The sequence below is a fragment of the Cetorhinus maximus genome, chromosome 5 (genome assembly GCF_964194155.1).
Source record: "Cetorhinus maximus chromosome 5, sCetMax3.hap1.1, whole genome shotgun sequence".
Classification (NCBI taxonomy): Eukaryota; Metazoa; Chordata; class Chondrichthyes; order Lamniformes; family Cetorhinidae; genus Cetorhinus; species Cetorhinus maximus.
Genome location: NC_135883.1, coordinates 155,682,858 through 155,697,608, shown reverse-complemented (window position 1 = coordinate 155,697,608; position 14,751 = coordinate 155,682,858). Strand labels below are relative to the sequence as shown.

The window sequence follows — 14,751 nt, the reverse complement described above, 5'->3', positions numbered from 1 at the left end:
TACTTCTGCTAACCACCAGATCTCAGTCTCTTAGTCATGTGACATTGCATGACAGTTACATTCATAGTTTTACCAGTATCAAGTGCTCCTGATGTTACCCCATTAATCTACACCACCCACCAACTGCAGTGTATCCAAATTCTAACTTTCCAAAGATATCAGTGGGGCTAACACAGTCATATGGAGTTAGGCATAGATCAGTCATGGCATCATTGAATGGTGAAGCAGGCTCAACGGGCTAAATGCCCTACTCCTGTTCCAATATTCCTACAATCAAACTACAGTACTAACAGATATAACAGCAATAACTTATATTTATATAGCACCTTTAACACAATAACCTCCCAAGGCACTTCACAGGAGCATTACAAAACAAAATATGACACCAAAACAGAGTTATTTGGTCAAAAAGGTAGGTTGAAAGGAATGCCTTAAAGGAGGAAAATGAGATAATGAGATGGAGAGATGTTGGTTAAGCCTTCCAAAACATAGAGCCTAGGTAACTGAAGGCATGGCCAGCAATGGGGGAGAGATTAAAACCAGGGAAGCTCAAGAGGCCAGAATTAGAGGAGAGCAGATATCTCGGAGGGTCAAACTACCAGGGATCAGGGTCCATATTAATTCTTAGGGCTGGAGGTTGGATAATCCTGTTTTTTTTAAGGGGTGGAGGTAAGTTATACCCTAATAATCTGTTTGACACAACAACAAAGTCCACAAGGTGATACGACTCAAGCCAAGAAAAGGTAAGGTTTAGATTTAACTACATGGAGTGTGGGGAATTATGTGGAATGTCAAAGGAGACAATGGAGCTTGGTAGTGTCAGCAAATTCAAGATGGAGTTTGATCGAGGGATAGACTGGGAGGGTGGCATCAGGAAGAGAAAAAGCAACTTGTATGCATTTTTCAAACTTTGGCTCCAACAGACAGACCCCAATGGTCGCATATGGTCAGCTAGGCAACTGGAGGAACAAGCTCAAGTGAGGGGAGTAGTCTTGGTTTGCCCCAATATAGACTCTTGTATGAGGCCCAATGTCAGCCTGCAGTTTTCAATGTTGTTAATCATCTTTCTCAAGCAGCTTGGCTACAAAAAAGAACTAACTGCATGGAGAGATCACAGAGTTGAAATCATATCCTACCTCTCTACTGTGTTGAAGTCATTATACAACCTCGCCTCTCCCCATCAATCCAACCTCCTCCAGTCCTACTACACCCCTCTCCAAACTTTCGGTTCCTTGGATTCTGGCCTCCCATGCATTCCTCCTTTTGGCCTTCCATTGGTCGCCATGCCTTCATTTGTCTGGTCTGAAGGTCAGGAATTCTCTCTCTAAACTCTCCCCCTTTTTATCGCCTCCTTTAAGACCCTTCTTGAAACTCACCTTTTTGACCAAGCTTCTGGTCACCCTTTCAGGTGTCCCCTTCTTTGGCTCAATGTCCATTTGTGTCTTATTACTTGCCTCTGAAAGACCTTGGAACATTTCCCTATGATAAAGCTGCTATTTAACTGCAAGTTATTATTCTTCAGTGGAATCATGCACCACGAGATCTGTGATTATAAATGTTTTAACATTTCCACTAGCCTGTAACATGGCATGATTTGTTATTAAGGCAGAATGATGTTTTAGGGCAGTGTTTGGCACAATCAGAAACTCTACTATGGGGCAGCTACTTTACAGATAGGATTCTGTGGAAGAAATTGCCAAGAGAGGCAGTAGAAGCTGATAGTGATGTCAATTTCAAGAGGAGCTTAATAAATAGATAGCAGGGAAACAGACTGAGAAGCAGATGTGGGAAGAAGAGTGTTATTTTTTAGCTAGCTTATTACTTGCAACTGGGAAATCAGGGAAAGAGATTGAGTAGAACTGAAGTGCCAATGCCAGAGGGAGATAGTCTCTTACATGCGTATTCACCCCAAAGTTCATCGAATTGCCTAACTCTCTCTCATATAGAACAAAAATCTAGGAGTTAGTAGATGAAAAATGACCGTCTAGTTGGCCTTCTACCATTATGGTAATTGCATCCAATGTAATATTGTATCCAATTCTGGCTACCATACTTTAGAGAGTATGTGAAAGCCTTGGTGAGGGTGCAGTGGAACTTTAACAGAAATATACCAGGGATAAGGGACTTCAGTCATCCAGACAGACTAGGGAAGCCTAAGTTGTTTTCCTTCAAGCAGAGAAGGTTAAGGAGATAGTCAGGAGAGGTATTCAAAATTTTGAGGGGTTTCCATAGAGTAGATGGGGCGAAACTTTTTCTGCAGATTGATGATATTTGGCAAAATAAGCAAGGCTGAAATGAGAATTATTTTCTTTTTTACAGTGAGATTGTTAAAACGTGGAACTCACTGCCTGAAAGAATGTTGGAAGAAGATTCAATAGCAGCTTTAAAAAGGGAATTGGGTAAATATCTGAAGGAAATATTGCAGGACCATGGGGAAAAAAGAGGTACAATGGGACTGGATTGGATAGCTTTTTCAAAGAGCTGGCACAGATCTGAAGGGCTGAATGACTTCCTTCTGGGCTGAATGATTTAAGCCAGGATTTGCAGTAGCAGGCCATCTAATAGCACTTGACTTTAGACTGGCACCAGTACCCTTCAGCTCAAGGACATTTTTCCCATAAAATCGCTGTAAGTGAGACCTGATATGTCACAATGAGGGAAACGAGACATCTGGACCAAAGTGAACAGAGCAACAAACAGAGTACCTGTTTAACCACTTAAGGTTGTGAATTAAAATCAGAAAGGATTGTGAAGGAGGGTGGATTAGAGGGTGAATTCAATGTCAGATCAAGAAAAGAGAAATAAGGAGAGAGAAATATTTGATTAAGGGAGGGAAAAAAAAGAGAGGGAATATATGAAATAAAATGACATTTTAAAATGTTGGCATCTTTTAAATCTCCATGAAAAATTCGAAACCTGAAAGAAGGGGCCTCCACACTGGTAACAGGTAATTTTGGGTGCCAGTGAGGTTATCTGGTAATGAGGAACATTTTTCAGGTTCTAGGCTCTTTTTTGAGCAATATTTTTCAGGTTGCTAAAAGGCTATTTATTCATGTAATTGCACAATTTAACTTGATGCGGTGGGGTTAGTGGGCAATTAAAGGGCAAAAATAGCAAGTGCCAAAAAAAAAGGCTAAGGGTGAGGTGCCATTTTTGCAAAGGTAACAGGGCGGCAGCACAACACAGGGAGCAACCTTTGGATATTCACGTTCAAGCACCTCACCTGCAGCCAGTGTATCATTTACCCAGAAATAATGGTGAGCTCCATTAGCCCTGTCATTATTTTGACAGCAAATTCTTGCCCAATAATCTACAAGAACAATACCCTTTAACAATTCCCACCTCTTTAAATGCACTTCAATACAATGTTCCGCTCCTGCTGCCTGAGTGCACTCTGCATTCACCCAGGTCTGCACCCGGAGCTGTGACCAGTTAAGCTCTTGGACAGGTCCCTAAGACCTGAGTGCTACACAACACACTTCTGGTGAGAATAAGCACAGTTTTTAACTTTAAATGAGGACACAACATGATGTGTCATCCTAAATCTCTGAAATTGATCTTGCTTTCATCTGTCAACTTCCTTGTTTCACCAGCACTTCAAAGCTTGAATAACTTGCCTCTTTTGGAAGAGGCATACTGGACACGGAAAGATAACTCTGTTCCCTTCTCTACAGATGCTGCCAGCCTGCTGAGTTTTTCCAGCACTTTGTTTTTATTTCACATTTCCAGCATCTGCAGTATTTTGCGTTTATTAACTTGCTGCTAGTGTCAGTTGGGGGTGACCAGCTACCACAAATAGTAGTGCAGAATTACTACTCTCTCATTCATTCAGTGATAACACTGTTCTGAGGGTCACTTGGCGATTGTATGGGTACACTTTGGCCCATCATGCCTGCGCCAGTCCTTTAAAAGAGCTAATTAGATCCCCAAACCCCCACTCCTAACTATCCTGTCTCCGTGCCCAAATGAACTGCTGTTTGAATTCTGAGAAAATCTTGCAATGTACCGGGTCAAACTTTTAATGACAACTTTATCGCAGATCAATCGAGTGCAGCTCCCAACAATCAAAAACCAACCACGGCAGCTGCCCCACAAGTAAGGCTGCCAGCGTTTGTTTAAGGAAGGGGACACGTTGCACATCTGTCTATAATTGTGTGTGAACACAGAACGGCTCCTTTAAGGTACATTTTAATTTTCAATAATCAATTATCTATAAGTAGACATTTGTTTCTTCTATGAAGGCTGGTTTGCATCCCACACGAGCGACTGGGTAGCCACCACACAGTCAGGTTGCTAAACGGATGACCTTAGATAAAAGCAAAGAACTGCGGATACTGGAAATCCAAAACAAAAACAAAAACAAAAATACCTGGAAAAACTCAGCAGGTCTGGCAGCATTGGTGGAGAGGAGCACAGTTGACGTTTCGAGTCCGCATGACTCTTCAACAGAACTAATTAAAAATAGAGAAGGGGTGAAATATAAGCTGGTTTAATGGGGGGGGGGGGGGGGATTGGGACAAGAAGAGCTAGGTAGAGGGCCAGTGATAGGTGGAGATACCCAAAAGTTGTCACAGACAAAAGGACAAAGAGGTGTTGTAGATGGTGATATTATCTAAAGTAATGTGCTAATTAAGGGTAGAAAGCAGGACAGGCAAGGTACAGATAGCCCTAGTGGGGGTGGGGTGGGGTGAAGGAATCGAAAAAGGCTAAAAGGTAGAGATAAAACAATGGATGGAAATACATTTAAAAATAATGGAAATAGGTGGGAAAAGAAAAATCTATATAAATTATCGGAAAAAACAAAAAGGAGGGGGAAAATCGGAAAGGGGGTGGGGATGGAGGAGAGAGTTCATGATCTAAAGTTGTTGAACTCAATATTCAGTCGGTAAGGCTGTAGATCGCTGATTCCAGATGGCATTCAGGGTATTTATGTCTGGTTTAAGCACACTCTATTAAAAGCATTAGCCTCACCTCAAGGGGAGGTGCAAATCAGTGCAAAGGTGTGAAACTTTCCCAGGCAAGTAGTCTTATGATTTGGATATAGTGGGGTTCGTGTCAAAAGTTCAGAATTTGCTCTAACGGTATCTGTGAAGTGACATTTGGTGCAATGTTTGCATCATACACACTGTTCTTTAACAGGAAGGAGAGCAAAGGTAAGGCGCAGTATTTATATATATATATATATATATCGATTCAATGGAAAGAAAGTTGGCAGATGGTGGGTTTTATCCAATTCCCCCTACCCGGTGCCACACGCCACATCCAGGATCCGCTGACACTTGTGCTGGCGCAGCAGCTGCACCACGGAGCTCCTGTACTCCTCGGTCCTGCTCCTAGTGTCACCGATGTAGAGCTGCCAGACCTTCGCTGCTTTGCCGTCCGCGTACTGGTCGGGCAAGCCGACAGCCGCGACCCCGAGCGAACGGGTCCGGTACACGTTGTCCACCATCCCTGAGGTCGGGGGGTGAGGGAGAGGCTGAGAACTGGGTCGCAGAGCGAGTCGTTACCGACCGGCCGCTTCCCGCAAAACTTTCAGCCGTGACCAAAACTTTTGTGGAACGCCGATAAAAACGCTCTCGGCCAATCAGCGGCCCCGCTTCCAGACACACCCCCCTCAGCCACGCCCCCTCCCCTCCTCTCCCCCTGGTGACCCCGCCCCTTTATACGTCACAATGGGTAACTCCTCCCATTCAGGGACAAAGGGAAGATCCCGCCTGCTCTTTGAGCTGATTGGTTCCTCACCCCACCCCCACTAGAGCTATATCTGTACCTTGTTTGTCCTGCGAATTAGCACATTCCTTTAGATAATATCACCACCTTCAACACCTCTTTGGCCTTTTGTCTGTGACATCTTTTGGTTATCTCCACCTATTACTGGCTGCTTGTCCCAACAACCCCCCCCTCCTCCTTAAACCAGCTTATATTTCACCCCTTTCCTATTTTTACTTAGTTCTGTTGAAGGGTCTTGAGGACTCGAAACGTCAACTGTGCCCCCCCTCCCCCCACCCCACACAGGTGCATTTGCCCCCTTCTCCTTTGGCGGAAAGGGCAAGGTTAAGGGACAAGTGGAAAATAAGGTAGCTTAGGTAAGGTTAAGGAAAAAAAAGAAACCTTACATTTATATAGCACAATTCACAAACACAGGACACAGGAACACAGCATCCAATTTGCACACAGCAAGCTCCCATAAACAGCAATGTGATAATGACCAGGTATGTGTTTTTTATACATTCGTGGGATGTGGGCTTTGCTGACTGGGCCAGCAATTATTGCCCATCCCTAGTTGCCGTTCAGAAGGTGATGGCGAGCTGCCTTCCTGATCCGCTGCTGTCCATGTGGTGTAGATACACCCACAGTGCTGTTAGGAAGGGAGTTCCAGGATTTTGACCCAGCAACAGTGAAGGAATGGTGATATATTTCCAAGTCAGGATGGTGAGTGACTTGGAGGGGAAATTCCAGGTGGTGGTGTTCCCATCTATCTGCTGCCCTTGTCCTTCTGTACGGTAGTGGTCATGGGTTTGGAAGGTGCTGTCTAAGGAACTTTGGTGAATTCCTGCAGTGCATCTTGTAGATGGTACACACTGCTGCCAATGTGCGTCGGTGGTGGAGAGAGTGAATGTTTGTGGATGTGGTGCCAATCAAGCGGGCTGCTTTGTCTTGGATGGTGTCAAACTTCTTGAGTGCTGTGGGAGCTTCACTCATCCAGGAAAGTGGGGTGTACTCCATCACACTCCTTACTTATGCCTTATAGATGGTGGACAGGCTTTGGGGAGTCAGGAGGTGAGTTACTTGCTGCAGAATTCCCAACCTCTGACCTGCTCTTGTGGCCACAGTATTTATATGGTGAGTCCAGTTCAGTTTCTGATTAATGGTAACCCCAGGATGTTGATAGTGGGGGATTCAGCGATGGTAATGCCATTGAATGTAAAGGGGCAATGGTTAGATTCTCTCTTGTTGGAGCTGGTCATTGTCTGGCGCTTGTGTGGCATGAATGTTATTTGCTACTTGTCAACCCAAGCCTGAATATTGTCCAGGTCTTGCTGCATTTGGACAGGGACTGCTTCAGTATGATGAATTGCGAATGGTGCTGAACATTGTACAACCATCAGTGAACATCCCACCTTCTGACCTTATGATGGAAGGAAGGCCATTAATGAAGCAGCTAAAGATGGTTGGGCTTAGGACACTACCCTGAGGAACTCCTGCAGTGATGTCCTGGAACTGAGGTGATTGACCTCCAACAACCACAACCATGTTCCTTTGTGCTAGGTATGACTTCAACAAGCAGAGAGTTTTCTCTGTGATTCTCATTGACTCTAGTTTCACTAAGGCCCCTTGATGCCACGCTCAGTCAAATGCTGCCTTGATGTCAAGGGCAGTCACTCTCACCTCTGGAGTTCAACTATTTTGTCCATGTTTGAACCAAGGTTTCAATGAGGTCAAGAGCTGAGTGACCCTGGCAGAACCTAAACTGGGCATCAGTGAGCAGGTTATTGCAAAACAAGTGCCACTTGATAGCACTGTTGATGACCCCTTCCATCACTTGACTAATGATGGAGAGATAATTGGCCAGGTTGGATTTGTCCTGCTTTTTGTGTACAGGACATACCTGAGCAATTTTCCACATTGCTGGGTAGATATCAGTGTTGTAGCTCCACTGGAACAGCTTGGCTAGGGGCGCAGCAAGTTCTGGAGCACAAATCTTCAGTACTATTGCCAGGGCCCATCGCCTTTACAGTATCCAGCGCCTTCAGCCGTTTCTTGACATTACGTGGAATGAACCAAACTGGTATCTTGATGCTAGGGACCTCTGGAGTAGGCCGAGATAGATCATCTACTTGGCACTTCCACCTGAAGACTGCAGCAAATGCTTCCATTTTTTTTTTTCGCACTGCTTTGTAGCTCTCCCCCATCATTCTTTGTGAGGTTGGCTGGTGGGTAAATATTTCCCAGAACACAAAAGTTAATTTCATTGCTTTTCTTTGAAATACCACCTTTTGCACACAATTGCCTGCAGCATCTCACCTGAGAGACAGAATCTTTGACAATGTGCAAACTCTTCTATTCTGCCTTAAAGTGCTAGCCTTCATTTTTGTGTTCAACTTTGAACTCTGTTTTGCTGCTGGTGGGATTTGAACCTGGAGTGAGTTTTGAACCTGCAACTGTTTGACTAGAAGCAAGTGTACTATCAACTTGAGCCATGGCTGACACAACAGGAAAGGAACTGATATAAAGTCAAATTTAATAGCATAATTGACAGGCTGATTAGGAAAAGACTATTTTCCTTGGTTGGGGATCAAGTGGAGAGTTGTGAATTAAAAATTGCTGCTGAGGATTAGTGATTAAAGTTTCCGTATACAGAACGTTCCTGGGATGTGGAACACTTTGCCATGAGAAGTGAGTGAAGCAGAAGCCATAGGAAGGTACAATTTTACAGTACAGGAAGGCTACTCTTTCTAATAGCAATCCAGAACTAATTCCATCACATCATTCATTATTCAAAAGACAAAGTGGAGGAGGATCCTCTGACTGTGTTCACTTTGCAACATGCAATGTATGGATGCACATTGATTGTTCACCAACAATGTAAGCACAACGGCTAAATGGATGTGTGGCTGGTTACTAAAAATGAACCCTATAGTCTCTTTGAAAAATATAAAGATACCAATGACCTTGAGACAGCAGCTTCAGCTTCATTTGAGTCAAGCAAATAGCCGGTTAAGGGGTAGTGCAGCTGTTGAAGGGCCAACAGATAAAAATTTGTGTACAGCAGGCTGCATGCCTGAGATGCAGAACTTGGCAGGCCTCCTTTTCAAGGGCAAAGTTACAACATTATAGGCAGGATTTTACTGACGGTGAGCAGGGGCGGGGCATAGCTCCTCCCTGCGGACATCATGCTGGGCAGGCCTTAATTGGCCTGCCCACGTAAAATGGCACCGTGCCTCCGATCGGGGGTGCCAATCGGAAGCGCGCCTCTACGCGCCCACCCATCAACGTCCCCCCCAGCGGGGGGAAAATTCTGCCTTATGTGTGCTGAATAGTCACCTAGCTCTATACTGAAGACCGTACAAGAGATGGGCGAATGAGTACTGCAGCCTGCCAATTAGCAGTGAGCAGAATTTGTTGCAGCTGAAACAGTAGTCAAAGCAACACAAGCTATAGAGAAAGCAGTTGGAGCCTCTCTCACAGTTTGTCACTCAGACATATCATTGGGCCTCATGAGGAAATTGTCTCCAGCATTTCTGTTCATAGACAAGTTTTTTTTTCTCTCCAAGGGTCATTAGTTTGTGGAATTCTCTTCCTCAGAAAGCAGTTGAGGCTGGGTTAGTGATTTATTCAAGGCAGAGTTAGACAAATCTTTGATAGACAAGGGAGTCAAAGGTTATGTGGGGAAGACAGGAAAGTGCAGTTGAGACCACAGCCTTGATGTTATTGAATGTTGGAGCAGGATCAAAGGGCTGAGTGGCCTACTCCTGCTTCTAAGTCCAATGTTCCCAGTTGAATGGCAGCAACATCGGTGCCAGTTCCAGTTCATCATTTTGGCTTCCACAGGTGGCTAGAATTATGTCTCATACAGTAGTGAGCCCCTCCCATACATGCCTAGAGGATGATCAGAAGAGGATGATATACTTTGCTGAAAGGTAATATGAGGAGAAAGAAGAGAAGAGAATAGCATCACAAAACTGCAGCTGGCTCCTGCCCTCCTGTTTCCCCAATTCCAATTCTCTCCCCAGAAACCCCAAAGCTTCCTCCTGACTGTCCCACCATCTGCTGCCAGCTTCTCCAAGTTGTTAATGTCTTGCTGTGTCCTTTTGTTAATTTATTCTTTCATGGGATGTGGGCATTGCTGCCAACGTCAGCATTTGCTGCCCAAGCCTAATTCGGCCCTTTGATCCAGCTCCATCATTCAATAAGATGGTGGCTGATCTGGTTGTGGTCTCAACTGCACTTTCCTGTCTTCCCCACATAACCTTTGACTCCCTTGTCTATCAAAGATTTGTCTAACTCTGCCTTGAATAAATCACCAACCCAGCCTCAACTGCTTTCTGAGGAAGAGAGTTCCACAAACTAATGATCCTTTGAGAGAAAAAAAACTTGTCTATGAAGAGAAATTGGAGACAATTTCCCCATGAGGCCCAATGATATGTCTGAGTGACAGACTGTGAGGGAGGCTCCAACTGCTTTCTCTGTAGCTTGTGATGCTTTGACTACTGTGTCTTGCTAGGCTATTTCAGAGGGCAGTTAATAGTCAACCACATTGCTGTTGGTCTGTAGTCATACGCAGGCCAGACCAGGTAAGGATAGATGGCAGATATCCTTTCCTGAAGGACATTAGTGAACCAGATGGGTTTTTACAACCATCGACAATGATTTCATAGTCACAATTTTTGTGATGAGCTTTCAATTCCAGATTTTATTAATTGAATTTAAATTCCACCAGCTGCCATGGTGGGATTTGAACCTACGTCCCTGCCGCATTATCCTGAGCATCTGGATTACTAGCCCAGTGACATTCCCACTACGCCACCATCTGCTGGAAAGAAGGTAAAAGACCTTCACCCCCAGGTGCAGCTGATAGTGCTAAGCGGTCAATACAAGCAATCACTGGATTTCGCAGCAAGAAGAAACGATCACATGGAGGGCACTGCCGCCTCTCCTTAAACCTCTCTGCCTCTCCACTTATTTCCTCCTTTCAGACACTCCTTAGAGCCTAACTTTTTGATCAAGGTTTTAATCATCTGCCCTGTTGAAGCCCTCTGCCTATCACTTTCAAACAGTGCCTCACTCCTTTAGGAGCACGTCATCAACTCTTGTGAATTGGACAGAGTTCTGTGCTTCACCGGTGACTGATCAACAGAATCAAACTGCCTGGTTTACAGTAATAAAGTCATTTGGCAATGCACTGGCGCCATAAGCTCTTGCTGGAGTTTAAAGTGATTTAGTTTGAAGGAGCGCTTCAAATCTTACCTTTTCCTTCATCAACCAGGATGAGGAGTTTTTTTTTATGCAGCAAGTTATTGTGATCCAGAATGCAGCGCCTGATGGGGCGGTGGAAGCAGATTCAGTTGCAACATTCAGAGGCATGTGTACGTGAAAAGAAAAAAAATGCAAGACTTTGGGGAAAGAGCAGGGGACTGAGACTAATTGAAAATGAAAGGAGTTGGAGGCAACTAATTCACATGGATATGGAATTGGTTGCAAAGTGGGAGACAGAAGGACTAATAGCGTTCCTTAGGGATTTGTACAGCAGCCTCAGCTTTTCACTATACTTATCAATGACCTGGATGAAGGAGTAGAGAGAACTGTATGTCAAAGTTTGCTGTTAACAGGAAGTGAGGTTGGACAGGAAGTAACACAGAGGGAGTACAAAGTTGCAAAGGTTACTCATAGGTGAAATGACTGAAAAGCTGGAGCTAGTAGAGCTTGAGGTTATTAGGGAGGTGGTGGCATAATCGTAATGTCACTTGACTAGCACTCGAGGGACCCAGGGTAATGCTCTGGGGGCAGGGGTTCAAAGCCCACTGAGACAGCTGGTGAAATTTAAGTTCAATTAATAAAAATTCTGGAATTAAAAGCTGGTCTTGGTAAGAGTGACCATGAAACCATTGCTGATTGATATAAAAATCCATCTGGTTCACTAATGCCCTTTAGGGAAGGAAATTTGCCGTCCTTACCTGACCCACATGTGACCGCAGACCCACAGCAATGTGGTTGACTCTTAAGTCATTCAGTTGTATCAAACTTCTACGAAGTCTAAATGGAATGAAACCGGACAGACCACCCAGCATCAACCTTGGGACCGGAAACGACAACACTTGCTGAATAAGCCTCAATTGTGCTAAGAATTACACTGACAACCAATTTAAGATTGTCTGACAGGCTCACAGTATGGTGCATTTGCATGTACTGGAAGCTACACATATTAATACACAGGGCACTGTTCTTTGCAGACAGAAAGAACATGTACACACATTGCTTTTGATAAGGTCCCTGATGGCAGACCAGTTAAGAAAGAAAGAGCCCATTGGACCCAAGGCAAAGTGGCACGTTGGATCCAAAATTGGCTGAGGGGGAGGAAGCAGAGACCATAAGACGTAAGACATAGGAGCAGAAATTAGGCCATTCGGCCCAGCTAGTCTGCTCCGCCATTCAATCATGGCTGATAAGTTTCTCAACCCCATTCTCCCACCTTCTCCCTGTAACCTTTGATCCCCTTACCAATCAAGAACCTATCTATCTCGGTCTTAAATACACTCAATGACCTGGCCTCCACAGCCTTCTGTGGCAATGAATTCCATAGATTCACCACTCTCTGCCTAAAGAAGTTTCTCTTCATCTCTGTTCTAAAGGTCTTCCCTTTACTCTGAGGCTGTGCCCTTGGGTCCTGGTCTCTCCTACTAATGGAAACATCTTCCCCACGTCCACTCTATCCAGGCCTTTCAGTATCCTGTAAGTTTCAATCAGATCCCCCCTCATCCTTCTAAACTCCATTGAGTATAGACTCAGAATCCTCAAACGTTCCTCATATGTTAAGCCTTTCATTCCTGGGATCATTCTTGTGAACCTCCTCTGGACCCTCTCCAGGGCCAGAACATCCTTCCTGAGATACGGGGCCCAAAATTGCTCACAATATTCTAAATGTGGTCTGACCAGAGCCTTATAAAGCCTCAGCAGCACATCCCTGCTTTTATATTCTAGTCCTCTCGAAATAAATGTCAACATTGCATTTGCCTTCCTAACTACTGACTCAACCTGCAAGTTAACCTTAAGAGAATCCTGGACTAGGACTCCCAAGTCCCTTTGCACTCCAGATTTCTGAATTCTCTCCCCATTTAGAAAATAGTCTATGCCTCTATTCTTCCTACTAAAGTGCATGACCTCACACTTCCCCACATTGTATTCCATCTGCCACTTCTTTGCCCATTCTCCTAACCTGTCTAAATCCTTCTGCAGCCTCCCCGCCTCCTCAATACTACATGGTCCCTCCACCTATCTTTGTATCATCTGCAAACTTAGCCAGAATGCCCTCAGTTCCTTCATCTAGATCATTAATGTATAAAGTGAAAAGTTGTGGCCCCAACACTGACCCCTGCGGAGCTCCACTAGTCACTGGTCGCAATCCTGAGAAGGACCCCCTTATCCCCACTCTCTGCCTCCTGCCAGACAGCCAATCTTCTATCCATACTAGTGCCTTGCCTCTAACACCATGGGCTCTTATCTTACGGAGCAGCCTCCTGTGCGGCACCTTGTCAAAGGCCTTCTGGAAGTCCAAGTAGATAACATCCATTGGCTCTCCTTTGTCTAACCTGCTCATTACCTCCTCAAAGAATTCTAACAGATTTGTCAGGCATGACCTCCTCTTGATGAAACCATGCTGACTTTGCCTTATTTTACCATGCACTTCAAAGTATTCTGAAATCTCATCCCTAATAATGGACTCTAAAATCTTACCAACGACCGAGGTCAGGCTAATCGGCCTGTAATTTCCCATCTTTTGCCTCACTCCCTTCTTAAACAGGGGGGTTACATTAGCGATTTTCCAGTCCTCTGGGACCCTCCCTGACTCCAGTGATTCCTGAAAGATCACCACTAACGCTTCCACTATCTCTTCAGCTATCTCCTTCAGGTAACTCTCCCCCTCCCGGATGTGCCGCAGCGTCCGGAGCTCGGACTCCAGCTCATCAATTCTGAGCCAGAGTTCCTCCAGCAACCAACACTTGCTGCAGATGTGGTCACTGTGGCTCGCAATGGGATCTACCAGCTCCCACATCATACAGCTACAGCGCATCACCTGCCCAGCCATCTCAACTTAGTTAATTAATTTATTAATTAGCTTTGCAGTGGTTTTTTTTTCAAATTTGGTGCAGATTTCCTACCAACCAATCAGGTCACAGCTTTCCTGTGATGTCACTTTTCCAGTTTTGGCTTCAGTTACTCTGTGCCCCGAGGTCACTGCTCCGGTGCTCCTCCCTCCGAGTCTGCTCCCTAGAGACAAGGCCGTGAATCCCCAAGGTAAGCTAGATTTATACTCACCGCTCCAGTGCACCTCCTTCCGAGTCTGCTCCCTGGAGACAAGGCCGTGAATCCCCGAGGTAAGCTAGGTTTATACTGACCGTTCCAGTGCTCCTCCCTCCGAGTCTGCTCCCTAGAGACAAGGCCGTGAATCCCCAAGGTAAGCTAGATTTATACTCACCGCTCCAGTGCACCTCCTTCCGAGTCTGCTCCCTGGAGACAAGGCCGTGAATCCCCGAGGTAAGCTAGGTTTATACTCACCTCTCCGGTACTCCTCCCTCCAAGTCTGCTCCCAGGATTTACTCACCAATCAGCTGCTTTTTCTTTAAAATCCACTTTCAGAAGAGTGTCCCTCACAGGTCTGGTGCACTCCTGAAGACACTGCCTCTTCCTCTCTCTTTTTTTAGGTTTGAGGAGGAGGGAGGGATGGAAACACTACAGCAATATAATGTTTGGGGCTATTCCGTTCTTTGACAGTGGGTCCTCCTCGATTCCCTCCTGAGTTGCTGTGTCTGCGGTGACTTCTCCCAGAATGCTTCAGTCACTTCTCACCAGCGCCCTCTGTTGGGTGTTCTTCCTCCTGTTGAGTGCAAGAGTCCTTCTTCCTCGATTCCCTCCTGAATCGCGGTGACTTTTCCCAGAATGCTTCAGTCGCTTCTCACCAGCACTGTTGGATGAGGGTGAAGGTAGAAGGATGTTTCTGTGCCTGGAAGTCTGTTTCTGGTGGAGCTCCACAGG

The 14,751-nt window shown here is 45.2% G+C and overlaps 1 protein-coding gene across 1 annotated transcript in view; it reads right to left on the bottom strand.

The window, feature by feature from the left end:
- gnmt (glycine N-methyltransferase) overlaps window positions 1-5,555 on the bottom strand; it is a 78,004-nt gene extending 72,449 nt beyond the window's left edge. Inside the window, exon 1 of the mRNA XM_078542717.1 lies at window positions 5,244-5,555. Within this exon, the coding sequence (XP_078398843.1) occupies window positions 5,244-5,449 (206 nt within the window). The 5' untranslated portion in view covers window positions 5,450-5,555. The remainder of the gene's footprint in view (window positions 1-5,243) is intronic.
- Between the last annotated feature and the right edge of the window lie 9,196 nt (window positions 5,556-14,751).